The sequence below is a fragment of the Balaenoptera ricei genome, chromosome 5 (assembly GCF_028023285.1).
Source record: "Balaenoptera ricei isolate mBalRic1 chromosome 5, mBalRic1.hap2, whole genome shotgun sequence".
NCBI classification, from domain to species: domain Eukaryota; kingdom Metazoa; phylum Chordata; class Mammalia; order Artiodactyla; family Balaenopteridae; genus Balaenoptera; species Balaenoptera ricei.
In genome coordinates, this window is record NC_082643.1 from 142,756,229 (window position 1) to 142,783,888 (window position 27,660).

Here is a 27,660-nt window from a genome sequence, read left to right on the forward strand (position 1 = left end):
TTTTTGAGATTCCATTACCCTTTATTTTTAGCAACAGCGACAGACACGTGAGGTGGCTCAAAAATTTGTTTGGAAATGCAAAAGACCCCGAATGGCCAAAACAATGTTTAAAAAGAACAAAGTTGGAGGATTTCGAAACTTACCAGAAAGCTACATTAATCAAGACATTGTAGCAGTAGCATAGGATATATAGGTGAAGGGAATAGAAGTGAGAGTCCAGAAATAAATTCACACATTTATTGTCAACTGATGATCAAGAAAAGTGCAGACAATTTAATGGAAGAAAGAATAATCTTTTCGACAAATGATGCTGAGACAACTGAATATCCACACGAATGAAGCACAGACAAAAATTAACTCAAAATGGGGCTCCCCTGGTGGTGCAGTGGTTAAGAATCCGCCTGCCAATGCAGGGGACATGGGTTCGAGCCCTGGTCCGGGAAGATCCCACGTGCCATGGAGCAACTAAGCCCGTGTGCCACAGCTACCGAGCCTGTGCTCTAGAGCCCGCGAGCCACAACTACCGAGCCTACGCTCTAGAGCCTGCGAGCCACAATTACTGAAGCCCGCGCACCTAGAGCCTGTCCTCCACAGCAAGAGAAGCCACCACAATGAGAAGCCCGCACACCGCAATGAAGAATAGCCCCCGCTCGCCGCAACTAGAGAAAGCCCATGTGCAGCAACAAAGATCCAACACAGCCAAAAATAAATAAATAAAAGATAAATAAATAAAATTAAAAAAGAAAAATTAACTCAAAATGGACCAAAGACCTAAAATGAACAGCTACATCTTAAAACTCTTAGAAGAAGACATAAGAGTATATATTCATGACCTTGGAGTAAGCAACAGCTGCTTGGATATGACACCAAAATCACAAGTGACAAAAGGAAAAATAGATATATTGGGTATCATCAAAATTCATAATTTTTGTGTTTCAAAGAATACGATCAAGAAAGTGAAAACACAGAATGGGAGAAAATATTTGCAAATCATATAAGGATCTAGTATCCAGAATATATAAAGAACTCTTACAATTCAAAACAACAATTCAATTTAAAATGGGCAGGGCTTCCCTGGTGGCGCAGTGGTTGAGAGTCTGCCTGCCAATGCAGGGGACACGGGTTCGAGCCCTGGTCTGGGAAGGTCCCACGTGCCGTGGAGCGACTGGGCCCGTGAGCCACAATTGCTGAGCCTGCGCGTCTGGAGCCTGTGCTCCCCAACAGGAGAGGCCGCGATAGTGAGAGGCCCGCGCACCGCGATGAAGAGTGGACCCCACTTGCCACAACTAGAGGAAGCCCTCGCACAGAAACGAAGACCCAACACAACCATAAATTAATTAATTAATTAATTTAAAAAAAAAAAAGAATAAAGAGACTTTAAAAAAAAAAAATGGGCAAAGGATCTAGATGTTTCACCAAAGAAAATACACAAATGGCCAATAAGCACATGAAAAGATGTTCAATATCATTAGTCAAATCAAAACCACAATGATACACCACTCCATACCCACTAAGATGGCTAAAATTAAAAAGACTGATAAAAGCAAATGTTGCCAAGAACATGGAGAAACGAGAACCCTAATACACTGCTGGTGGGGATAGAAAACGGTGCAGCTGCTTTGGAAAATGTTTTGGCAATTCAATCAGTAAGTTAAACACAGAGTTACCACGTGACCCAGCCGTTCCACCTGTAGGTATAAACCCAAAAGGAAGGAAAATATATGCCCCCGCAAAAACCCGTACACAAGTGGCCACAGCAACATCATCCACAATCACCCCGAAGTGCAGACAACCCAAATGCCCACAATGAACGGATAAACAAAGTGCAGTATGTTCCTACAGGGGTGAGTTATCCGCTCATAAAAAGGCATGAAGCACGGACAGAGGCCCCAGCAGGGAAGAACCCTGAACACGCTGTGCTAAGTGAAGGCAGCCAGACACAAAGGGCCACAGGCTGCTATGACTCCATTCACAGGAAACGTCCAGCGAAGGCAAATCCAGATACAGGAGGCCAGAGGGGCCGGGGCTGGGAGCAGGGCTTCTTTTAGGGTGATGAGAAGTTCTGGAACTAGACAGGGGTGGAGACTGTACAACACTGTGAGTGTGTGTAACATCACCGAACCGTACACTTCAAAGGCGTGAACGTCACGGTACGTGAGTTACGTCTCAATAAAGTGGATTTTAGAAAAACAAAGAGTGAGGAAGTTCCCTGCATTCTGACGTGGAACCACCACCAGCATGCCTGTGAGCTGGCAACGCCGAGAGCAAACAGCTGGCTCCCCTTCGAGTCAACGGGAAATGTGGGTTTTCCTCCGAGCAGGAGAAGGCTGGGGGGCAGGGCCGGAGGCTGCGCACGCGTCCTGGATGATGAGCGGCCCTGAGTCACACCACAGAGGGCACAGGCTGTACAAGACACCCCCCTGTGGACACGGCTGCCCGAGTTCACCCCGGGCTACTGGGCAGTCAGACCCGTAAGCGATGGCCGTGGTGCCCCGCAGGAGGACAGAGTCCACACCTCTGGGGCGCTTTAAGCAGAAAGTGCACCATTTCTTCACGTTGAATACACACTGTAATTGTGGCTGTTGTTACAGCCCAGACCCGGGTCTGCCTTCCCATCCTAGCTCACCAGCAGCAGAAGAGGAGCCGGCGACCAGAGTGGACCCGGCCTGGCGCTCTAATGCAGCGCGTAGTTAAACTGGTTTGCAAACTTCTCGTGCTTCTTCCGGTCCATCTGGTTCATGGCTGCGACCACCCTCTGCACAGCGGCCCTACAGGGAAAGCACAGCGAGGCGTGGCCAGGGCTCCGGCCAGGGCGGCTCCGGCCTGCTGACTGCAGCCTGGCTGGGCTCAGCCACGGGTCCCGGGCCGGCCGCCGTGACGAGGGAGCGCCTGAGCCTGGGAGGGAGCCGCTGGGGCCTGGCACTGAGGAGCCCCGGACACGGGCACCGCTCCAGGGGTCAGGCACGACCTCCCTCACAGATCACAGAGGCTCCGGCCACAGCTCCCGGCCCCGCGGAGGACGCCCCCGGCCCCCGCTCCTCCGGGCGCCATCACCCCTGGCTGAGCCACGGGGAGCCAGCCTCACGCCCGGAGCCCGGGGGCCGAGCCCTCCCCTGGATGCAGACGCACACGGCAGGCCGGCGGCGAGGAGCCGTGGGGGCTCTGCGGGGGTGCTCGGGAAGCCGCCCTCCTGCTCACCCGACTCGGGCAGGGCCCTGGCGCCGCCTCCTCTGCCCGGGGTGGACGGCGCCCATGGGGCCTGGGCGCAGACACCCTCGCGCCTTCTAGGGCACCTGGCAGTGCCGCGAGGAGCGCCTCTGGCCGCCAGAGCAGTGGGGTGGGGGGTGGGCGGTGGGGGCACGGGCTGGCGGCCTCTCCACTCTCGCCGCCAGCAACACCGGGCCTGGGGTGGAGGGCGGGACCCCGCGAGGAGCTCTTACTTGGCGAAGACCTTCTTGGCGATGCGTGCACGCGCTGTGTCCGCCTGCCGCTTGAGGTCGGTGAGGCCGGACCGCCGCCGCCTGCCCTTCCCACCGGGCCCGGACGAGCCGAGATCCACCCCAGTGGCTGCCTCCACGTCCCTCATGAGCTCAGGGTCCTGCCAGGCTGCAAACACACCCGACACTGCAGAAAACTCCCGGCGCCGACCTCACCTGAGCCCCGAGTCCTCCCTGACACTGGGGCAGGGAGGGCCACCGGCTGCCCGAGGAGTGGGCGCAAGGCCCCCGTAGGCCAAGGTGGGTGCCTCCACTGACCCCTTAGGCAGGAAGGCAACCGAGGCTGGCGGCCAGGGGCAGTGCCACGCGCAGGCTGCTTCCGCCTCCAGGCTGACGGTGCCCCACCAGAACCCAGGCGTGGCCTCCGGACCCATCTGCTGGCCGGAGGCCGTGCACAGCAGGGTGGCCACGGCCTCTTTACTGGTCCAAAGATAACTTGGCCCCAGGCCCCAGCGACGAGGGTGTCGGTTCACGCAGGCGGCCCTGCTCCTCCCGCCACGGCCCAGGCCCTTCAGGTCAGAAGGCGGTGCTCCGCAGGGAAACAAACGTCACCCAGCCCCAAGGCCTGGTCTCACCAGACCCGGCTGCAACAGAGACAGGTCAGTGCGCCTGTGTGCCAAGACGGGAAGCGTTAACTGTCTAAGTGGGGGCTCCCAACGCGGCGGGCACAGGCATCGGAGTCAGAGGCCAGCGTCCCAGCTCCACCCACCACCGCCCTGGCAGCGACTTCCGCCTCAGTCTCCTTCTGCTGGGGCGGGGGGGGGTCCCTGACATTCAGGCCCCATCTAGCCCGCTGGCTCGGGAAGGCCGCCCTGGCCGGGAGTGTGACAGCACAGCCCCCCAACGTGCCCAGACCTATGGACCCAGGCCCTGGCTGGCAGAAGGGGGCTGGACGCCCCGAAGCCCGATGGGGCCCACCACGCAAACCAGAGCCCCTTGGGGGGCTGGGCGGCAAGCAGGGAGAAGCCGCGCACCCAGACACGTAGCGAGGCCTCCCCGAGCTGATTTCTGAAGTGAAGGGATACGGGCCGGCACAATCCAGATACAGGAACGATTAATCCAAGACTAGGGAAAACTGTCCAAACAGTTTATCTCCCAGTAATGAGAAGGCGTCACAGTTTAGGAACCCGGTGAATGGAGCAATTGTTTAAACACAACGGAAAAACGCTGGCACCCAGTAGAGATGAAATGAGCATCTCAGTAAAATGAAGGAGCAATTTAAAAGCCTTTGAAAAAAATCAATAAGAGCCGGGCCGCGGGGCCGTCCTGCGTGCTGACGGGCCCTGGAGCTCCGCGCGCATTGTCACCGAGGTTAGCGCCAGGGAAAAGAAAATTGCCCGGCGTGTGAGGGAGGAGGGGATCGATACTGTAGTTAGTAAAGAGATGCTATTTCACATCTGACTGGCCAGCGCTGGCCCGCGGCCCCGGCCCGATACCTGTTGTTAACAAGTCACCGAGGGCTGCAGAACCTGATACTCTTCAGGGCTGACACAAAAATAGGCACTTAATTTGCTCCCGAGTGTGGGCCACCAGGGAAGGCCTCGCCCGCGGATTAATGGGTCAGGGCCCCTCCCCGCCACCCTCCAGGGCTCCAGGCGCCAACCCTGCGTGTGAGGCCGAAATCTAACATTTGTCTCTCGTGACAAAGGGAAAAACCCTGCTAAAGAGGACACACGGCCCAGCTGAGACCCACACTAGCACCACCCCTACAGACACAGTCGCCTTCTGCCTCGGGGGGCTCTGCGCTGTGGGCCTGGCCTTTCTTTTAAGAAAAGGGGCCCGAGGCGGCACGGCCTCCAGACCCCAGCCCAGATCTGACAAACCACGGGACGTCGACACAGGTCAGGGCTGCCCTGGTGGGCCCCCCACCCCCACCCCCCAAGCGTGCCCGGGTGCTGCCCTGCCAGGGATGCCGCTTCTGCGGGTCACCACCCTGCCCGCTGTTCAGGGGCCTCTGGGGGCCAATCAGCCTCCACCCGCGGCTCGCGCCAGAACACAGCACCGGCTCACACGCCAGGATGAGATGAGCTCCCTGACGGGCGGAGAACAGCGTCTCAGTGGCTTTGGCACGAAAGCCCCTCTGTTTGGCACGAAACAGCCTACGGGCCGGAAAACGGGGGCCCTGAGGAGGTCTCCAAGAGAGCGCCCCAGGCTCAGAGGCTCAGCAAGGATGCTTGGGACCACCGGGCAGGACCCTCACCTTCTGCCCACACACGCGTACACACACAGTCCACGTGCACGCAAATCGCACACCACACACGCCACAGCCCTCCTGCCCGGCCCCTCGTGCGTGGCTCTGCAAGACAGCAGATGACGGAGGGGGGCAGCTGGCATCCTGGAGGCACCTCGGGGCTCAGCCAGTTAACTTTTCACGCCTCAGTTTTTCCATTTGCTTAAAAACAGGTTTAAGAACCCAGAACCCAAACAAACGATGACAAGCTGGTTTCTGGCCGTGGGTGTGTCCACATCGCCCGTCAGGAGCCGTGTGAAAATGTGGTCAGGCTGGCGCTCAGTGTCCTGCTAGCCCCGAGGACAGTGTGTCCCGGGCATGCTTGTGAGTTATGACTGAGCAGGAGACAGCAGGCGACCACCCGTGGAAACCACGGGCCACGCTGTAGGCTGCCGGGGTCCAGGGTGTCCCCCACGCTGTGGATGCCCTTACCCCGTCCCCCGGACCTACCTCGGCGCCCCGCCGGCCTCTGCAGCCGCTGCTTCTGTTCGCGGGCCCTGTCCTCCGGATGGAGGGGCCGTCCCGTGTCATCTCTTGGGATGATCTTCCCATGGAAAGGGCACTGAGGCAAAGAACGGAGCAATTCTGAGGCGGGAGGGGGTCACTGGCCATCCCTACCTTCACGGCTCTTGGGGACGGCCAGCCCACACCACCCTCTGCCCACACACGCCTCAAAGGAGGGGCCCTTGGGCGCAGCCGTGACAGAGCCAGGCAGCGGAGGGTGATCTGGTGTCAGTCTGGCCAAAGCCCCGCCTGGTGCACAGGGCCGCCTCCGTGGACCCCCGGCCCAGCACAGAGCGCGCTCAGGAGACACATGTGGGCGGGGACGCAGGAACCAGGGCAGAGCAACCCAGCCCTGTGCCCACGTGTCAGACCACCCATCCGGGGGAAGGTCCTGGCACCAGCAGGCTGGAGCCCAGCGCCTCCCTCCGGCCCCATCCTGGCCTGGCCGAGGTGGCCACCCCACTGCCCAGCCCTCCACCCTCCTCACCTTCAGGCGGTCTTGGCGCTCGCAGAGCCGGCCGTCGGGCCGGGGGGCACGGCACCGGTGCTGCACGGGCTCGAATCGCCCCGCAAAGGTGATTTGGCGGCTCCGGAGAGACTCAGAGACAGCGGCGCTCTCTACTTCCGCGTCCACCTCGCGGGGCTTCCAGAAGCGGTGCTCAGAGTCGGACCTGCACACGGACCGGACGCTCAGCGCTGTCACGGGGTGGCCACCACAGCACCCGCAGCAAGGCCGGCCTGGGCGGCTAAGCAGGGGGCACCCCTGGGCCTGTGAGTCCATCCAGGACGAGCAGGGACGCTTAGCACGGCGGGGGCACCGCCAGCCACCCCACCCCGGCGGCCCGCCGCCCTAGCCTGGCCTGGACCCGGGGCAGGGGCTCCCTAACGGAGGTTAACAGAGAACAGATCCGCCCACCCCCCACCCTGTGCCCACTCTGGAGAGAAAGCGTCCAGCGCAGCAACAGGGACGGCTTCCCGGAAACTCTTTGCGGAGCCCCAGGCCCGGCCCGCGGAGATCCGAGTCAGAGGACCAGAGGGTGGTCGTGACGAGGGCCTGGGTGGAGAGCCTGGAGCAGTGGGCTGGGCCGGGCCGGACCCCAGTCCTAGGCAGACAAGCCTTCATGCCGTCTGTCATGACGCCCAACCATCAGGGCAGACATCAGGGGACATCCCCCCAGGGAGTAACAAGGAGGTTCAAAGAAGGTCCACAGGCCTCTGGGCAGGGCTGTATGACCCCGGGCACCGTGCCTACGAGAGCCCGAGAGCTGCGCTTGGTGGGACGCATGAGGGCCTGCATGGCAGAGCCGGGCTCGGCGCCAGCTGTGTGTCCCCTGCGCCCAGGCCGGGGGCAGGCTGGGTGGCCCACAGGACCCGCGGGACGCCCGCACTCACTTGAGGATCTTCCCGGCCATCGGCTCCTCTCGGCCCCAGCAGCACAAGTCCACCCCAAAGGGCACGACAGGCGCCCGGGCCCGCTCTGCCGCCAGCTTCTCGGCCTCCTCTGGACCCAGCGGCACCCTGGAGACAGCAGAGGAGGATTCAGTGACGTGGTGCCGGAAGCCAGCCTCAGCCACCCGCCTCTCCACACCCCCCGGAGCTTCCGGTCACACACCTGGGCTGTGACCTTTGCCACCTCAGACCTGGAACCCAGGGCAGCCGCTGAAGCCCTACGAAGAGGCTGGCCATCCCAAGACCACATGGGGAGCTGGCCTCAGATCTGCGGTCCTCACGCTGGGCCCAGGGGTGTCCTGACGCCTGCCCCCTTGAACCCCAGAACCTTGGCCCGCCCCCACGGCCTGGCCTACACACCAGCGCTGAGGACCCCCGGCCCCTGCAGCCCCCGCCCCAGTACGGACGTTGGCAGGCGCTTGCCCGGCCGGGGGTGCACACGCGGTGCCGCCTGGGCAGGGGCAGGTGTCCGGGCATCACCTGGGGCTCGGGGGCAAGGCTGGGGGCAAGTAGCGCTGGAGCCAATGCAGCTGGGCGGCCGCAGAGGTGGGGTCACAGGCCTCCTCGCTGCTCCCTGTTCTCTTCCTCGCCTGCGAGGCCAGTGTGGCCGGGTCTTTCTTCAGCCCTGCGACAGAGATGTATCTGCTCTTGGCCACCATCCCCAAGACCCCGGACAGACCCCTGGAGGAGGCCGTGTCCCCATCCCACGGTGACGGCACAGCACCTGTGAGGGCGCCGAACCCTCCATCAGCACAGCACCTGCCCCACCAGCCAGATGAGGCCCCAACGCCAGCATCTCACCGGCAAGGCCACCAGGCCACCTCTGCAGGCCAGGGTCTGTGCCCAGGTCCCCAGGGCAGGGGGAAGGCAGCTTCTCTGACACTACTGGGCCCTACTGGTCCACCTGTGCCAATTCCCGGGCTGTCCCTGACCCTTGCCAGCCCCTCCCAGTTGGGCACCTGGGCCAGGGGCTGCCCAGGAGGCACAGGGCAGGGTGTGGGTTAGGACCTCAGAGGCACTCCATCCCGAGAGCAAGGGCAGTGCCTCCCTCCCCAAACTCTCCTCCAGACAGGGAACCGCTGCCAAGAAAGAGGTGAACAAGAAACAAAATATCTGGAAGATGAGAAAGAAAGAGGAGCTGGAGACCCCCCCAGGGCCCCACAGAGAGGGAGCCAGGAAGACGAAGACGGCGGGCAAGCAGAGGAGAGGACGACTCCAGGCCAGGCTGAAGGACAGGACGGCAGCTGCACACCCATGGGCAGCTCTCTCTGGTCAGAGACGTGAAGGGCATTCACACAGGCATCAACCTCCTCATTACTGGACCCCAGAAAGAGGAAAGATAACTGGAGTGGATGAAATAAAGAGCCCAACCTTCCTGGAATCAGAGGAAGACCGAGGGGCTCACTGAGTGTCAGGAAGGAGACAGAAGGAAGAACGTGCAAGTCACTTACAAGGATGTTCAGGAACGCGAGAGATGAACAGAAAGGTCTGAGAAGCTTTCCTTCGGAAGCCATAAGCATCCCACAGACACCAGTGTCTTTAAAACAACAGTGAGTGTAAGGTCTGGGAAACAACAATCAAACTCGGAATTTTATACCCAGCTACGCTAGGTTTCAACATGCGGGTGAAGGACACAGCCTCACCTGGAGGTTCAGGAGGGTTTGCGGGATACGGGGAGTAAAGGCCAAGAAATGACTTGGTAAGATTCACTCCCGCCTCTCCCGAAACCCGAGTACCCACAACCATCAGAAGTAAGTTGGTACCTGGACGACCCAATGTGCCGGGCTGGGGGGCCTGAGCGAGCAGGAGCCAGCATTGTCCCCCATCCTGTGCAGGATGTGGGCACAGGGACGTGCTGGGAGGTGCATGGCGAGGGGAAGCGTGAGTGCAACTCTCCCGAGCAAGCGTCACCATCAGAAGCAAAAATACTCATCGTTTCATTTATACTGGACGAACATTTTCAAAACCAGCAGAAAAAAAGTTTACCCAGCAAATAAAAGGTAGGGAAAAGAAAAAAACAAAACAGTAGCAACAATAGCAAACCAAAGAGGAAGGCTGGCAAACAGATGTGCAGCAAACTGGCAACCCCAGCTGAGAACACAGTAGTAACTCAATGAATTCAAGTCAACGAAAAGACACGCTGATGAAATTAAAAACAATCAGCAATTTACCACTTTGGCAAGAACCACTTAAAACAAAAGGTTAACAGAGACTAAAAATAAAAGAAAATAAAAATGAAAAGACACTCGCTGTGCCAACGGGAACTAGAAGGAAGCTGAGCCGATGTCACCACAAGAAAAACTGGGTTCTACATCAAAAAGCCGCATAAGAAGAGTGTGTGAAGGTGTCACGGATGTGAATGGCTCTGCCTCATGAGCGCCCTGGGAGTTCCGGCCAGACCCCGGCCAGTGGGGGTGGACGAAGGGTCAGGGAGGTCGTGGCTTCTACGACAGACACCCTGGGGCCTCACGTCTAAGAAGTCCTTCCCAGGACACGTGGAAAACTGACAAGACAGCCAGGCAGGCAGCTCCAGGGGCCAAAAAGCCGCCACGGGAGCAGAGCAGCACCAACACCGACACAAAGCACTGCCCGTGACGCCATGAGCCTGGCCTTCCTGATGGCGCATCTCCATCCCTCCGTCCACGTGCACGGACTCGAGAACATCCCCCGCTTAGAGAGAGAAACCAGAAGGGAAATGACACAGCACTGAGAGCTGGACGCCAGGGGAAGTGCTTCCTGGGGGAGGAAGGGGAAGCGGGAGGGGGTGGGAGGGGAGAAAGGCGACCAGGACGGGTTGGGAAGGCTGGCTCCGGCCGCCATCAGCTCCGGGCTCTCCGCGGCAGGGCGGGCAGACCTCGCGGCCAAGTCCTCCCGGTGTCTGCACGTGGCCTGCCCGCGTGCTGTCTGGTGCTTCTGTAGATGACGGCAGGGGAGTCGCTGCGACAGAGGCCTCGTCCTGCCCACAAATCCGAAACCGTTTACCCCAGGCCCTTCACCAAAACGCCTGCCCTGCCTGCTCCAGACGCCCTCCAAGTTTGCGCATGGCCCTGAGAGTACGGGGTCCACCCCTGCTTCTCAGGTGCCCGTGGCTGAGAGTGGAGGACATGGCGCAGGGCACTTGGCGTGGCAGGGTCCACCTTGGTCAGCCGGCAGCACCCTGAGCTCTGAGGCCTGGGTGCTCTCGGAGGCCGGCAGGGAGCCGGCCCGGTCACAAAGCCTTCCAGACGCCCCCACGCGGCATGCCGACAATGCAGCGGTCCCAGCTGGCGCAGACCCCGACACGGGCGCGTGCACACACGGGGAGGCGGGACTGGCAAGTGGCCGCTGTGGCACTCACGTAGGTGGCTACAATCGCAACCCGAAGATCGATACGAGAATTCCTAAGAGTTACAAGCATGAAATATATTTTCCATTGATTTGTTGTTTTAAACCATTAAAAAGATGGGTGAGCATGTTGAAGCAGGGTAAACACTCAGAGCACTAAAAAAACACTACCGTTCTCACACTGCTATAGAAATTCAATCTCCCTAACACACCTGCAAGGTAAAAGTCCGAAAAGCAGACGTGTCCCCCGGCCCCGGGTGCTGTGCTTTCGGGGAGAACACTGAGTCCGGGGAGACCAGAGGTCGCAGGTCACGGCGAACCCCGCCAGCCCCACCCACCCGCGTGGGGCGTCTGCCTCAAACACAGATCTCAGCTCAAATGTGCTCTCTCGGCGGCTCTGAGGAAGAGTCATGAGAACGCCCAAAGCCCCTGGGCTGGTTTAAACTGACCAAGTGGCACCACCGTGTCTGCAGCGCTAAAGCAGATGGGGCGGGCGGGATCGATGGCAGGAAATGGAGGGGCGGGGGCTCCGCGTGGAGTTCGGCTGCGAGCCTGACACTATTGATTTTACCTAGTTCAGCTGGCCTTGTAATTAAAATGTAAATTTGAGAAAGAGATTACGTCCTGACAGAAATGGTAGGATTAACGGGAAGATAAAAGCCCCTCAGTGAAAATTCAGAGAAAGAAATGAGAAAGAAAACGGGCACCCGTCTCCTCAGCTGTGGATTTAGACCGAATCTACTGCAGAGTCACCTGAGTTTAATTGAAAAACCAGTGACGGACCATCGACTACAGTTATGAACTGGCGCGCCCAGCACTTCCTGCAGTGGCCCCGCGGCCCCGAGCTCTGCACTCCAGACCAGGGCCCAGACCCCTCCAGGGAACGGGGGGACGGCACCCACCCCCCACTGCCGCAGGACAGACCCGGAGCTCAGCAGGTCCTGTCGTGCGAGGGCTCCCAGGCTGCCCGGCCCACGAACAACCAGGGGATGGCTCAGCTCCGCTCTGTCACACCTGGGGCCCCGCTGCGAAGACAAGCGGCGGGTCGGCGACAGCTGGAGGTGGTCACCCACAGTGGCGCCTGGCGACCTGGGAGCCTCCCGGCGGGGCTGCAGCTCCCTCGAGGCGGGGCGGCCAGGGGAGACCCGGGAGGGCAGTCATGGCACCCCAGGGCCTCCAGCACCCCTAGCAGCCTCACGGGTGTGGGGCGAGGCCTCGCGGGGGGCAGGCCAGGCACCTGGAGGACGAGGCAGAACAGAGGGCACGGGGAGTGGCCCCGTGGTCAGAGGAGCCCCACTGCTGGGACGGCGTGGTGGGCGCAGCCGGGACCGAGGGCGGGGCGGGGCGGGGCGGGGGCCGGGAGGGCAGGAGGCGGGTCACGTGGCACAGACGGCAGGACCCAAACACTGGAGGGCCGTGAAGCTGGTGTGGTAACTTGGTGTGACACGCCTAACGGGTCATGTCCTCACACTCCAACTGCCTGAGCGTCTAAACTAACAAATTCACATCTCATCTCACACACTCCGATTCAAATCAACTTATCCACTTCACCACAAACCCACACGCGATCTTGGTTTTATTAGCTTCCTCTGGACAAGAGATGCCTCCTGTGCAGTCGAGGCTTTTGGAGATTTTTTGGAAAAGAAAAGAATGCTACACGGGAAAGACAGGTCACGGGTAGCACGCCTTCTCAAGGTGTGTCACTGCTCCTGGGCCAGACGTCAGGCAGCGACTCCATCAACGGGAAGGAGGACACCGCCTGACCTGTGACTCCCCTGAGAAACGGAGACTGGGCAGCAGGGGAGCCCAGAGAACGTGGGGTGGTTGCCCCCCACCCACCGAGGCAGTGGCCTCCCCCCGACTCCCTCCCAGCCCAAAGGGCCCTACCGCCGCGGGAACCACACCGCATGCCCCCAACACCCTCCCCCAAGCCCAGGAGGCGCTCTCTGCTCTGAGGGTGCCCTTCCAACCCTGGACTCGCTCCCGACGGCTGAGACTTCTGTGACCCCAAGCAGGGCTGCCCCTCACCGTGGTGGGGCCTGAAGCTGCAGGGCGGGGGGCTCAGCGTGGACCTGTGGGGTGGGTCGGGGGCCTCCGTGTGTGGACAGCCTGGCTGCACCCAGAGGAAGTGGCAGCAGGGCCTGCCCACCAAGGGGACAGCGGGAACCCAGGGCGGGGCCCAGGCCAGTGAGCGCCCCGATCAGGAAATGAGAATCACATGGTTTTCAATGAAAGCGGCTCCGCAGGGTCGACGGGCGGGGACGCAGTGAACCGCAGGACCAGGCGGCACAGACTCGGGGTGCCTGCCACGGCCAGCTCCCTGCTTGGCGGGCCCCAGGCCGGACGTGAGGTCTGCCCCGAAGGGCAGCGTCCTGCGCGGGACCTCCGCCCAGCCACTCACCACACTCAGGCTGCAGGTGCTCAGAGATGCAGGCCTCATAGCCCTCCTTCTCCGGGACCTCCACAAAGTCCTCGTCGTCCTCGTCCTCGTCCCTGTCTCCCGTGGCTGCCGCCTGTGGACACACCCCCAGACCTGTGAGTGGACACCGCAGGCGGAGACCCGGACAACCCCAGTCCTGCTTCTGGGGACTTTCTCCAGGTTGGGGTTTAGTGTCGACCGTGACGGCCGTGTTTGAGGTCCGCTCCCGTCCCTAAATAGCCACACGAGCCACATGCGCTCCTCCACCGGCCGGCCCTCTGAGATGCACGGACGGGCACTGCTTCGGCCCACAGAGCCCCCACGAGTGGCAGGTCTCACCCGCACAGGCAGGGCCTGGATGACGGCCCTGATCCAGCTCCAGCCAGGCCAAAGCACCTCGTCCTGCCCCGGGCTGGCTCCCCACCTGGGCATCCAGTGGTGCCGGTGTGACCACAGCACTTCTGGAATACTCTACCCTCAAAACGGCTTGTTAAAAAACCACCGAAGAGGAAGCTTCCTCTGGACAAGGCCAACCTCCCCGGCTGCTCTGCGAGGCAGGGTCACTGTGCTGTGCCTGGAGCCCCCCCACCCCTCAAGCCCAGGGACCCAAGAACCACCCAGGGCGTTCTGTTCAAGATCCGTCCCCTCCGCCTCTGCCCCCACCCCCTCCTGGGTAGTGCCCAGCTGGGTAGGAGCGGCAGGGACCCTGAGCACGGAGGGCTCATCTCGTGGGGACCAGAGGGCCCTCCAAAAAGCAGGATGACCGACGGCCTCGCACACGTGCCAACGTGCTGGGGCCACGTGCAGCATGAATGAGGTGTCGGCAGCCCATGCTGCTCAGACCCGGAGGCGCAGCCCCCCCCGAGGCCAGAGTAGCCTCCTGCTCCCCTTCTCCCTCACCCATCCTCAACGACCCCCGCACTCCAGAACAGGGCGTGGGGCCTGTCCTTCTTGAGAGGGTCACGGCAGGAAGGCGCCCAGAAGCCCGGCCCCGCTGCCAGCGCCATCCTGAAACACTTGGGGGCGTTGCCTGCCTCCAGCCTCTCAGGCCCACCCGAAGGAAACGTCCAGAGAGGCAGCCCGCTGTCGGGGTGATAGCAACCAATGGTTGTATCCATCAGACTTGCCCCCCCCTCCAGAGCCCATCTCGACAGCAACGCCTCAGGGGCACACAGGCACGCCAGAAGAAGGACGGAGGGCCCGGCCCGCCGACCCCCAGGGCAGGAGGCCAGCCGGGGCGCAGCTGCCCTGGGCACTGCCAGGACCGGGACGCCCCACGCCCTGCGGACCCGGAATCCAGGGAGGAGCTGCCCGCGAGGCCTAATCAGATGCAAATGCACTGAGCTTGGCACAACCCGCAGCGTGCGTCTGGGAAGCACGGAGACATTAATCATCGGAAACTGTAATTTTTGTTATCGGTCTAACACTGATCAAAAGGGAAGCCTGTCTCCGCCGCTGACCTGTGAAACGTCCCAATTATACTCTTTGGAAATGACAGGGGCACTTAACTCCGGAGCTGAGCAAATGACGACGATCAATCACGTTTGAATAACAATGAGCCGCGGACCTGAAAATTATTTTTGTATAGAACCTACCCAGGAATTTATGAAAGGTGGAAAGCAGCCCAAGGTTTTAGGGCATCACGGTCCCGGCTAGTGCAGTGCGTATCAAACACTAAACAGAATTTATGGGTTTTAATTTTCTAAAAGGTAGATGTGGACCGGGTGCTACAATGCATAACACATAGTGCCAGACTTTAAATATGGGGCTCATTTTCATAAAATATTATGCTTATTGCTCACACCCTTGAATTTCACCTGGGACTTTTATTAAATTTTCCTTTCCTAAAAAATATTTAGCTGCTTAGCTAACTATTAGGAATTATACCTTCTTTCTCCCCAACTAAAGTTGTTTATCCCCGTGATTAAACACGAAGCCCTGGCTCCCTCTGTTCTTAAATTCTCACTGATGAGGCCATGAGGCCGTATGGCACCCAGGAAGACCGTCTGGCCCTCAAGAGCTGCCTCCTTAGGGCCCCCGGCCAGGTCCTCGGGCACAGCTTTGCCATGAGCGGCCCCGGGGCCCTCGTACGAGAGCTACCTTGGCCATCGCTGCCACGCTCGCGTCCTAAACCCCTCAGCAGCTGGGGTGACCCTCAAACCACAGCCCTGCAGAAGGAAGCAAGGGCTTCGCTGCTGACACTGAACTCAAGCTTGAATGAACCCATTCTCGAGTTCTAGTTCACACGGGCTGGGCTGGGCTCTGATGTCCTGGGCACACAGCAGGACCTTCTGCGTCCAGCTCTGGGCACACTACCCGCACGGGAGAACAGCAGTGAAGATGTCCCGAGGCACAATCCCTGCGGACGGAACACCTGGGGCCAAGGGCCTGTTCAGAGGAAGCAAACCCCCTGCCCTCAGGCTGGACAGTCCTCTCCAGGCCTCCGAAAAGCACATGGCTGGGGACACCGAGGCCCAAGAGAAAGCATCCACCTGTGCTCAAGGGGCCAGCCCAGGGGTCCCAGGCAGTCGCGGTGGCAACCTCCCCTCAAGGTTAAAGGTCACAGATCAGGTCAGACGCCACACTGGGTGCGGGTAGAGGCACTACGGGCAGAGCAGGGGTGAGGAGAGGCCCAAGGATCCTAGGAGGAGGTCACACCCTAGGGAGGAATCGGTTGAGGGTGGGTGGCCTTCAAAACGGGGCCAGACTCGCCAGTGGTTCTCGAGCCATTCACTGGGAGCTGAGCTTCCCAATCAGGAAGAAAGACCACCAGACATGCTTGAGAAAGCAGCCCGCCCTCGTCTGGGGGCCAGGAGGCCATGCCAGGCCGCCCCCGGGGGTGCGCCCACCCTCCCTAACAGGTCAAGTCCCAGGGCCTCGGAGGCCCGGGCAGGCGGTCCGAGCCCTGCGGTCAACAGTCTGGGTGAGGGCTAGGCCCCAAACTGAACCCTCCCAAGGCCGCAGGGAGGTGTGGAGGATGCCCCGGGCTTTCCTCTGGTTTCACACAAATTGATTCTCGCCCACAGTTAAAAGGATTTAGAAAAATGAGGCTCCGCGATCATAATTAAACAAGCAATAAAAACAGCTAAGATATACAACGTAATCCGTTTACAGAAATAGGGCAGCGGGTTGCTAATTACTTGAGAAGGGTTGCTAATTACTTGAGAAGGATGGGAAGAGCCACCTCCCAGGTCTGCCCGCCCAAGGCATGCCCGAGATACAGCTGGACCATTAAATAAATTTTGTGCGATCTAATTAACTCGGGGCACCATCTCCATTACTTTTCACCCAAGAAATCACTTTTGTTCAGTTTCATATGTGTGTGTTTCCCTTTTTTAAAAAAAAAAATGATGTAAGGCCTCGTCAGACAAGTGAGCTCCAAGCTGCATTTGTCTCTGCGGCTTGATGGCAACGCATTTAAAACCCCATTCTATCTTATAAACTAAAAATTAAACGTGCTCAGCTGTGATGGTCGTCATCACATCTGCTATTTATATGCTAATGCCCTCCCTGGACGCGGTGCAAATTGCCCAGCCAGGCCAATATCTCACGCGCATCTCCACTGCCGGGACGCAGCTCAGAGGGCAGAGGACGCGCGGTGACCACCACGGGCCCGCGGACAGGAGGCGGACGGAGCGTGGAGCGTGTGCTCACCTCCTGCACGGGGGCCTGAGGGCCACCAGTCAGACCGACTGTCCCCTCCTCAGCCCCTCCCACGCGGCCGAGCCCTGGGAGCTGCTCTGGCACCTCGGCCAGCCTGCCGGGGGTGCGCAAGGAGGCCACCAAACGCCTGGACATCCACCTCCAAGCCGAGGCCAGGTGGCCTGAGCCTGTTCCGCGTGCAGATGGGCAGCGCCCTCCTCCCGGGAGCCCCGACGCAGCCCCGATGCTCGCTCTCCTCCCTCAGCGCGACCTCCTAGCAGGAGCGAGGCGCTGGCTACGCCGCCTCGGCCTTGGCGAGAAGACCCATGCGGCTCCCCCTAGACTCAGTCTTCCCATCTGTCAGAGGACGGTGAAAATGGAATCGACCTCATAGGGCTGATTTTGGAATTAACGGGACCACCCGTGAAAAGTGTTTGGAAGAGAGCGGCCACCCTGGAGGGCGCTGGGGAGGAGGGGCTGCAGGGCTGGGAGGGCCCAGGGGCTGCGGGGGAGACGGCTGACCCCGCCCCCCAGCAGCTAACACGCTCCCTGTCCTCGCAAGAACGTGCGCAGCCCCCACCCCCGGCTCCAGCCCTCACGCAGCAGCCTTCAGCGCGCTGGTGATGGGAGAGGGCGCGTCTCCAGGAAGGCTGTTTACTGGCCCTGCCGAACACAAGGTCCTGACTGCCCTGACTACCGGCTGATTCAGTTCCCCTGCTTCCCTGGGGCGCCGACGCGGTCAACAATTCACTCCCCTTGTTCCCTGATCTTTCCCTTTCACCTGCAGGAAGCCAGCACGCAGCTCCGGCAGCAGAGAAACGCCTCCAGCGCACAGCACAGCCGTGACAGCAGCCTGGCCTTGGCCCGCACACCCGCCTGGGCGAACAACGGGAAGAAAACCTCACCCAGAGTTAAGAGAGCGATCTCCACTTCTGCGATGAGACGGGGTGTTTCTGACTTAAAACCCTGTGGCTGCCACCTCAGACCACCAACAGGTGAGAACGAGAGCATCCGCGCGGGCATTCCAGCCGTGGAAGCGAGGAACCCGACAACTGAGAAGACACCCACAGTCCACAGCTTAAACAGACTGATGCTTGGAATTATTTTTTTCTGACTTACTGGTTGGAGGAAGATTAATATTTTGTTAATTACACAATACAAAGTTAAGTGGCGATCGTAGCTACATAGTTAAACAGCAGGCAATTTAAAAGTTTTCAAAGGATTTTTATCAGTTTAACGGATGTAGCAGCCATGGACTATGAGACCTCTCCTCTAGCAGCAGGACTGGAAACTAAATCTACCAAACGATGCTCCATATCGATCTACTTGAGATTTATCCCCGGCCCGCTTCCACAAGGAACCGGGACAGACACTCTATAAAACAAACGGTTACGCATATTTAAGCTGGCTTAAGTATTCTTTAAAGACAGAACATCTACATCAAAAGGAAAACAATAAGGCAACACACAGACTGAAACAGGAAATCTGAAAAAAAGGCCCTTGGCCTGGCTGCAGTCAGGCTGCCCAGGAGAAGCCCCTGCACGACCCACACTTGCCACGGTCGGAGCCATCGTCTAAGCTTCAGCACGACCTTCACATCAGCTTCGGTCTCTTCCACATTTGTTAAAATTCTCAAATATTTAACCACACGCTCCCAGCTCGGCTCACGCTAAGTGGGGAAATACCAGGCAAAGGATTTAAGCTCCAGACATTTTACGTGAAAACGAGCGAGCGAGAAACACCGGTCCGTAACCCTAACCACCACTGGGCCGCCTGGAGCGGGCGCAGATGTGCAGAGACCGCAGCCGTGTCTATTCTGGGAAGCAGGCTGCCCGAGCAAGCGGGGCGCTGCCACTCAGCGGCCAAGCCCCAATCACTCCATCAACAGGCCCGCCGCCGCTGCTAGTGAACCAGCGAGCACGCTCTCCAAGGACTCAGGGCCTTTGGAATCAACTCCTGGAGGAGCCTGACCGGGCAGCGCCACTCCCACACCCGACCACGCGCCCACCCCGACAGACCCCGGCCACCCCAGCTCGTGCCCTCAGCTGCCGCCCTGCACGGAGTGCACTCTGACCTGACCGTGTCGTCACGTGCCTCCCGGGCTTTGGGGCTGCCCGGCCACAGTCAAGGATGCGTTGATGCTCAAGCTGGAACCAGACCCAGTGGGCCGCTCAGGGCTCGCTCCCAGCAGCTGGCCTCACCTAGTGGCCCTCAAGGGAGCCGTGTCAAGACATCCGGAAGGGGGCTTCCCTGGTGGCGCAGTGGTTGAGAATCTGCCTGCTAACGCAGGGGACACGGGTTCGAGCCCTGGTCTGGGAAGATCCCACATGCCGCAGAGCAACTAGGCCCGTGAGCCACAGCTACTGAGCCTGCGCGTCTGGAGCCTGTGCTCCGCAACAAGAGAGGCCGCGATAGTGAGAGGCCCGCGCACCGCGATGAAGAGTGGCCCCCACCTGCCGCAACTAGAGAAAACCCTCGCACAGAAACGAAGACCCAACACAGCCAAAAATAAATAAATTAATTTAAAAAAAAAAAAAAAAAAAAAAAAAGACATCCGGAAGGTTCTGCTACCAGTTCTGGGCTCCGAGTCTTGCCGGCCTGGGCAGTGCAGGCTGGCCCCAGACCCGGAGGGACCAGACTGTGCTGCCCACTCTCTCCTTGAGGCTCTCCCCCAAAGCCCGGGCTGCTCCAGGACGCCTGCTGCTCGGAAAAGGGGGGAGCTGCCCCAGCCCCGCCAGACACAGCGAGGGAAAGGCGGCCTACGAGCAAGACAGGCCGGTCTCAGGTGCCCGTGAAGGGGACACACGGTGCCAACCCCTGATCCCCACACCCCTCACTGCTCTCGGCCCGGCCTTCCACCCTGACACCACGCCGCGAGTCCGCTGAGGCTCAGAAACACGGCCCCCCCCCCACCGCCCCCGACCTGAGAGGATGCATGGACCAGACCAATTCCTCCCCCGGGCCCAGAAAGCACCCTTTCTCACTGTGAAACAAGTATCTCGATCAAAATTCACAGAACTTATTTCCTGTTCAGTTATGCACCGAGCAAAGCCCTACCGGCCACGGAAGCAGGGCCAGGCCCCCAGCTGACGACCAGGCCTCGTGCCCGCGTCTCGGGAGAAGGTCAAGATCGCCCTCTGCCGGTCCTCGGGGGCTGCACACCCGCAAAGAGGAGGGCAGAGGACGGCCCTTGGCTCGGAAACTCTCAGAAACTCTCGCAGGGCCCATCCCCGCGGGCCCCTGGGGGCAAGGACGAGGCACCAAGGCCCAGGGTGCTGGCCACTCTCCCCTCTAAGTCTGAGGGGCTTCAAACTTGACCTTCTCCTCAGCAAAGAACAGCGCTCTCCCAACCCCAGGGCTTCCTCAGGAACCGGGAGAGGGACCTGCCCCTGCCCCCGCCCTCCTCCCCCTTCAGGTGCCACAGCTCAACCCTGTGGGGTTCGGGCTCTGGGTGTCCCTGGGGCACAGTGCACTCTGCTGCCTGTTTTCTCGTTGATTCCAACCAGAGGCTTCTCGGCTCTGATCGCTGACAACGTCCAGCTGTGGCTGTCACCTCCCCCCACACACACCCTCCAGCCGTAGCGGCTCCCCACCCTCCCACGGTCCCCTGGGACACCCTCGGAGGACCCAGCTCTCTCGGTCCCTTTCAGGCAAGAAGGTCCAGCTCCTGGTGCGAGCCCACGGGAGGGGGCCTGGACGCCACCACCTCTGAGGCTTGGGGTCACCGCACGGGGGCCTGGTGTCCGGGAGCAGGTGGCTTTACCCCTGCCCAGTCCCCAGGGCCCCTGGACCAGGGCCACACGCCTGCCCCCGCCCCACAAGCCTTGCTGCAGACACAGCCATCAAAGATCAGCTCCCCGCCCCCGAACGACGTGGCACCTGGGAGGCGGCGCCATATGCCCAGCAGATGGCGGGCCTTGAGCACCCTCCCAAAACCGGGCACCAGTCCCCACGTCCACCCCACTTGGCCGCCCTAGGCTGAGACACTGCTCTGTGTGTAAGAGACATCCTGGTTTTCCGTGTCCTGCAGCCACCCTCGGCCCCAGCGCACAGACAGGAGAAACGCCTGAGGCTGGAAGTTGCTACCGAGTTCACGGGAAGGGGCCTACTAGGTGCTCGGGCCAGGCGGCAGCCTAGCTCAGCGAGGCCGCCTCCCACACATCCTTGCCTGGGCCCTGGGAGCCCTCTCCCCAACTACAGCCTTCCGCCCGCTGCCCAGCCCACCTCCCTCGCCCTTCTGCCAAGACCCGGTCCCAGTCCCTCCACGTGTGGCGGGGGCCTGGCTGTGGCCTCTGGTGCTCAGTCCAGGGCTCCCGCTCGGGGAAGTCGGTTCCCAGGGAGGAAGAGGAGGAACAACGCTGGGGCCCCAGGGACGCCTGCTTGCTTAGGAGGCCGAGCTGCTATCAGAGGAAGGTCCCCTGGCTGTCCTCACGGGCAGACGGGCCGGCGGCACTCACCTCTCTCCTGCAGCCCTCCTCGGGCATGACATCCAGCTCCCGAGATCGCCGCAGGGCAGTTTCCAGCTCGGCCTTCAGGTCGATGGCACCCTCCAAGTGCCCGCCATGTGTCCCTGCGCGGGTGAACAGCTGCGAGGACGGGGAATCACTCAGCAGGTCGGGCACCCTCCCTCCCTCCCCCGGGGTCGCCCTGGCACCCTCTGCCCACACGCCGGGCCCACCTGGACCCAGGAGCACACAGCTGGCAGGAACCTGTTCTGGATGAGCCTGAGCGTGTCCTGGGCCACGTGGATGACGACCAGGTTGTCCTCATCCTCGTGCACCTTCAGGCTGTCTGCAGCAAGCACACGGGTCATCAGAGGGACCACCGTCCGGGCAGGTCACCGGGCACCCGACGGGCCACCCGCACTGCCACCCACCCTGCTCCAGCCATGCATCACCCGGGACTCCAAACCTGACTCCCTAAGGAGACTCACTGCCTTGTGATCTCGACCACGATGGATTTAGCCTGACCCCAAGGCCTCCCTCCACGCCAGGCGGTCGGGAGACCCCTCCCCGCACTACTCTCGGGGTGGAGGCCGCACCCACCCCTGGGGCCCAGGGTCCTCCCTCTGAGCTCTGCCACGCCCGCAAGCCTCAGCCGGGCACCCCAACCTCCAGCACGCCCTGCCTCCATGGCCCCGGCCAGAGGGCATCGGTTCCTTGGGGCTTGCAGGGCTCTTCCTGCAGCCCGGATGTCCTCCAGCCCCGCCCGAGGGGCCCGGGCCACATGGGGTCGGACGGGGGGTCAGTGCCCCTGCCCCACCGGTGGCTGGAAAGCAGGAGCCACGTGGGGCCCGCCTGTCACCACCTGTGTCGTCACAAACGTGGTGACAAGCTGTTTCTCAATGACTTCTTTCTCCCAGCCACCGTCTGACCCCTCCCCAGGGGCGCCCCATCACTGGCGCGTCAGGCCCACCCTCGCTGCCGGGCCTGTGTGTCGCAATGAGGGCCGCGGGGCGGGGGCCACAGGACCCACGAGCCTGAGTCACCCCTGACCCCACAGCTCGAGAAGCCCAAGCTCTGGGAAGCGCCCGGGGCCGTGGCCAGGGCGTGGGCGCAGTGCGTACCTGAGGAGAGCTCCACCTCGAGCGTGTACTCGCGGGAGCCCAGCCCGTGGTGCCGCACAAACCCTTCCGGGTCGCTGTCCTCGTCCTTGTCCTCCGAGGGCGGCCCCTCCGCACCCGCGGCTCCCGGGCGGCGGGCGCAGATGGCCAGGGTCTTGCTGCAGCAGGGCTGCTCCTCGTCCCTGCCACCCTCCTCGGCCATGGCGGGCAAGGCAGCCCCCGGGGTCGGGTCAAGGTCAAAGGGCACCAGCAGTCGGAAGCAGCTCTCCAGCTCCATGAGGCAGCTCCGGATCTCCCCGGACATTTCTGGGAGGACGAGACGGGGCTCACTGAGTCCCATCAGGACTTGGCCGTCGAGGGTGGGGATGCAACCAGCCGCCAGCCCCGCCCCCCACTTCCTCCACAGGGGCAGGCAGGCGCCCTGCTCCGGAGACCACCCGGCCGGTGGCAAGACCATCCTTCAGGACGTCCTGGGTACCACCCTCAGTCCTGACTCATGCTGAGATGGCGCCCAGCAGCGTCTACGGACACCCAGCAAGAGCCTCCGTGGGCAGTACTTCCGGAAGACAGCAGCCAGCCGAGGGGGCACACCGCCACCGTCCCGCTCTGGCCGCCCCCCACCCTCCCGGCATCTCCCCCGGGCCGACCACCTCTCCCTGCTCTGCGGCTGTCCTGAGGCCAGGCATCTTCCCCAGGTGCTCCTACCCCAGCTGCCCTTCATGGGAAGGGCTGGCCAATGGTGGGGATCTGGGGAGGAGGCCGGCAAGACCACGGCTGGGGGGTGGGGGAGCATCAGACGGAAGGGGTGCGCAGACCACTGCGGGGTGCCCGTCTCCAGCACGGCCGCCGGGGCCAAGGGGGAGGCGTGGATGGCCTGCACGGTGCCTCCTGCTGCCCGGCCTCCAGAGGGGAGGGCTGCGGTCTGTGGCTAAGTGCCTCCTCCAGCCCTCAACCTGAACCAGCCCCACCCAGCCAGCCTGCCCACTTGCCTCCCCCACCCCCCCGCCCCCCGTCAGGGACCAGACCCCGGGACGGGAGAACGGAGAGCTGGGCGGAGACCCGAGCTCTGCCTGGGAAGGTGCAGCAGGTGGGTGCGGGGGCACCCCCGGTCCCCACAGCTCACCTTCCATCTCCCGCACGGCCTGCTCAGACCTCTCCTTGTAGATTCTGTCCAAGCGCTTCTGTTTCTCCTCTGCTCGCTTTCTCTCCGCCAGAGTCCTAGCGTCCACATCTTGGAAATCTACCTGAGAAATTGAGGTAAAGATCAGATCTGACCATCATGAACCCAAGTAAAACAAGAATCAAAAATGGGTCTAAGGGAGCTTCCCTGGTGGTGCAGTGGTTAAGAATCCACCTGCCAATACAAGGCACACGGGTTCGAGCCCTGGTCTGGGAGGATCCCACATGCCGCAGAGTAACTAAGCCCGCGCGCCACAACTACTGAGCCTGTGCTCTAGAGCTCGTGAGGCCACAACTGCTGAGCCCACGTGCTACAACTACTGAAACCTGCAAGCCTACAGCCCGTGCTCCACAGCAAGAGAAGCCACCGCGCTGAGAAGCCCGCGCACCGCAACCAAGAGTAGCCCCCACTCGCCGCAACTAGAGAAAACCTCACGCGCAGCAACCAAGACCCAACGCAGCCAAAAATAAATAAATAAAATAACTGAATTTAAAAAAAAACAACAACAAAAACTGGTGTAAGGGAAGACACGGCCGTGCCAGCTACAGCCATGATCTCTACGGGTCTCAAGTTCACACGCACTGCTTTAACACACACAGCGACACGCTCAGCTGCGATGTTTAACCCCCAGAAAGAACACAGCCAACGGCATCTCCTAGTAAAATAAGACATAAAAGACTTCCAGCCCCACACGTGCTGCAGGCAGGCAGGCAACAAGCTCGCTCCAATTAGTGGGAAAGAAGGCTGCTGGCTGGACCGAGGGGCTTGAGAACAACGCTCGAGTGGACCCCTAGGGAGCGGCAGGAAAGGCGACAGCCACAGGCCGGGAGCACGGGCACGTGGGGGAGGCTGGCACTACCGCTACCGGTAGGTACCATCCACCCGGGCCGGCCAGAGCCTGTGGCAGCCCAGGCAGCAACTCACAGTGAAAGCGGGGGACAGCCCGAGCGCAGAGGCCAGCACAGAAAAGGGCTGCGTCTGAGCAGCTGAATCTTCCCTCCTCCTTCTTTTTCATCTTTCCTAGAAACCAAGTCCAAAGGCTCAGCACCACCTACACGCGGGGACGAGCTGAGGCTCTTCCCCCAAAGCTGCTCCTCCTGTCTTGGGAGCCCCTGAGGCCCGCCCCCTTCAGTACCCCCGGGGGCCAGGCAGGTCTCCCCGCGGGGAGGGGCAGTGCAGCTTGGGGCCTGCCCACCTGTTTGTTGTGCGTTAAGAAGTGGAAGCCCAGGGCCAGCTTCTTATAGGCTGTACCATACTTCTCGTTCCAGCCGCGGACGGCCCGGGTGGCGGCCCGCCTCAGCTTCTGTGCCACCTCCCTGGGGGGCGGCAGGGGCCGCTCGTGGTCGGTGCCCAGTGTGAGCTCCAGGAACTCCTGGAAGTTGGAAACGACTAGCATCCTGAAGTGGTGAGACCTGGCGAAGAGCTGATCCAGGACCTGGAAAGCGGAGAGGCGGACCTCGGCGTGCTCCTGGCTCAGCTGGGCCATCAGCAGGTGGTAGGTGTGACCAAGCTGCTCCTCTGAAGACCTGGGGACACAGCCATCCTCATCAGGCGCCTGACGCACCCACAGGTGGCAGGGACGCGGGCCCTCCCACAGCCCTCTGCCCTTCCTCCAGGGCAAAGTGGACAAACTACCGCCCGCCGGCCAAACCCAGCCCCTGCCTATTTCTGCATAGCCCACAAATCAAGAAGAGTTTTTCCTTTTTTGGTTAAGACAAGTCAAAAGAGTAACCCCTCCTGACGTGTGAGATTCAGCGTGGGTGCCCAGTTTTACTGGGACCCAGCCAGGCCCATTCATTCATTCAGCGGCTGACCGCCCCTCCACAGCCCAGTGCCCACAGCAGACCTGACCGCCTGCGGAGCCGGAAGGACTCCCCGCCCGGCCGGCCCGCGGGTAGAGGTCTGCCGGCCCTGCACTCGCGTAGCAGAGACCCCACCCCAAGGGGAGACCACACGTCCCAGCACCCCCAGAAAGCTCTGTGGGCCTCTGGGAGCCGCCCTGGCGGGGCTGGCACACACCCCGACCCCACGTTGCTCCTCTTCCCGGCTATCCCTGCCCCTGAACACACCCTGCTGTTTGGGGGGATTCTGGGGTGTGCAGCGAAACCTGATCTGAGCCACTACTTTTTATCAAAACGTAAATCACTAACACAATCACTTAGGTTCTCCTGTTTTGCAAACACAGAATGAGAATGATCAGTAAATCTACTTGGCTTATGTTTCCAGCATCTGAGAGGCCCTCGGCAGTGGAAGAAAAGAAGAGGTGGTGTTGAAAAACAGGTCCTGCAGAGCCCACCTGCTATGATCTCTAACCTCCCACCCATCAAACGTTCCAACAGTAACTAATCCATAAGTCACACACGTGTGCTCAAGAACACACACACACACACACACACACACACGGGAGTGAACAGACACCAACCACAGCCCTGCTGGGTTCTCCCCATGCCACACACCCCCACCTGGGACCCCCACCCAGAACAAGACCAGGCGCTGCAGGGCCCTGGGGAGACGTCCCGGGCGTGTCCCTTTGCTGGTTCTTTCCTGGCAGAGGGTCGATCGTGGGGACAGGCAGGGGAGGGCGGACCCCGGGGGAGCCCCACGATCTCCCAGGGCTGTCACGGGCTTGCTGAGGCAGCCGTCACCTAAAACGTGAACGCTTACGACGTACTTGCAAATTTTCTTCAGCTCCTTCATTTTCTTGGGGTTCACTTGGGGCTCTCCTGAAGTCGTGAGCTCTTCCACCAACTCTGAAAGTTTCTGGTCCATATGTACAAACCTGGAACGCAGACACGCTAAATGACCACCCAGTACTTCAGGGCTCTGGGTTTCATCAGCAAATGTGTGCTGGTCTCCACCGTGTGCCGGGCATCGGGGTGTGGGCGCAAGGCTGGGTCCTCGCCCCCTGGCCTCTGGGAGGTGACCCCCGATGCTAAAATACAATTCAAGGTGACGTTCCGAGTCAGCCCAACAAGACCTTTTTGGTGGAAACGAGGAAAGGAGCAACTACAGCACGTGAGCTCTGGAGCTCTACGGTCCGACCCCACCAGCGCGGCAGAGGCTGCAGCCCCGGCTGCTCTCCGCCTCTGGCCACGCACTGCGCTAAGGCAAGGATCCAAACAGTCTAAGTTGCACTTAGTTAAATTAGCTTTCCCACAGGACCGCCGCCGCCTCTCTTCCTTCGCCAACACGACTATCCATCCAAAGGCCACAAGGCGGCCTCTACACCCGGAGCGAACTGCTGCGACTCGATCTGCGCGCGGGGAGCCGCCCGGAGGCCGGGGCGCCCGCGCAGCACTTGCGCAGGAAGGAAGGGGCCGGGGTCGCCCTGAGCCTGGGGCGCCGAGGACGCCTGGCTGGCTGCAGGGCTCGGCTTCACCAGTGGAACGAAAGGCCGGGAAGGTGGGCGCAGCCTCTCCCGGCGCGCCCGCCAACAGTAACGTTTATCGTCGGCGACCCTCGGCGGCCGGGGCGGGAGCCGCTCTCCCGAGCACACGCCAGCACCCGGCTGCCCACAGCCCTGTCAGGGCCGACCCCGCCCCCGTCCTGAAGTCCGGGGAGCGGCCGGACTGAGGAGGGGCGTCCGGTGAGGGGTGCGGTAGGGGCATCACGGGGGGGACGCAGGGGGCGTCCCCGAGAGAGGGCTCGCCCTCCGGCCCCCCGCCCCCGCCCCGTCGCCCCTACCCGGCGGCGCAGGACCACTGTACCTACCGCGCGACCGGCCGCTCGCCTCACCTCACCCTTCCGGCGAAGGGCCCGCCCCCTGTCACATGCAACCAGATCGCGACAGTCATTGGCTCGCCCTGGCCCGGGCGGCGCGGGGGCGAAGGTCGGCCAGGCCAAGATAGCGTC

The 27,660-nt window shown here is 61.2% G+C and overlaps 1 protein-coding gene across 2 annotated transcripts; it reads right to left on the reverse strand.

Moving 5' to 3' along the window:
* UVSSA (UV stimulated scaffold protein A) lies at positions 1–27,660 on the reverse strand. Of its 2 annotated transcripts, none has more exons than XM_059923771.1 (14): positions 27,544–27,660; positions 26,480–26,587; positions 25,004–25,334; positions 23,752–23,872; positions 22,632–22,934; positions 21,744–21,856; positions 21,523–21,651; positions 13,406–13,517; positions 8,161–8,305; positions 7,624–7,749; positions 6,719–6,902; positions 6,178–6,289; positions 3,441–3,606; positions 1–2,768 (listed from the first exon to the last, which is right to left on the reverse strand). In XM_059923771.1, exons 1-14 carry the CDS (start codon positions 27,600–27,602, stop codon positions 2,675–2,677), a joined length of 2,103 nt encoding a protein of 700 aa, XP_059779754.1. In that variant the 5' UTR covers positions 27,603–27,660; the 3' UTR covers positions 1–2,674. The 2 variants fall into 2 exon arrangements, with proteins under 2 accessions (XP_059779754.1, XP_059779756.1); XM_059923773.1 differs by having other exon boundaries at positions 27,520–27,578.

Bases quoted from the DNA above. Each gene is read 5' to 3' on its own strand.
- UVSSA (XM_059923771.1), bottom strand. From the start codon at position 27,602: ATGACTGTCGCGATCTGGTTGCATGTGACAGGGGGCGGGCCCTTCGCC. The intron at 22,935-23,751 runs GTGAGCTGTGGG...TCGTCCTCCCAG, and splicing joins GGCCGTGCGGGAGATGGAAG to AAATGTCCGGGGAGATCCGG. The intron at 2,769-3,440 runs GTAAGAGCTCCT...CTTTCCCTGTAG, and splicing joins GCCAAGAAGGTCTTCGCCAA to GGCCGCTGTGCAGAGGGTGG.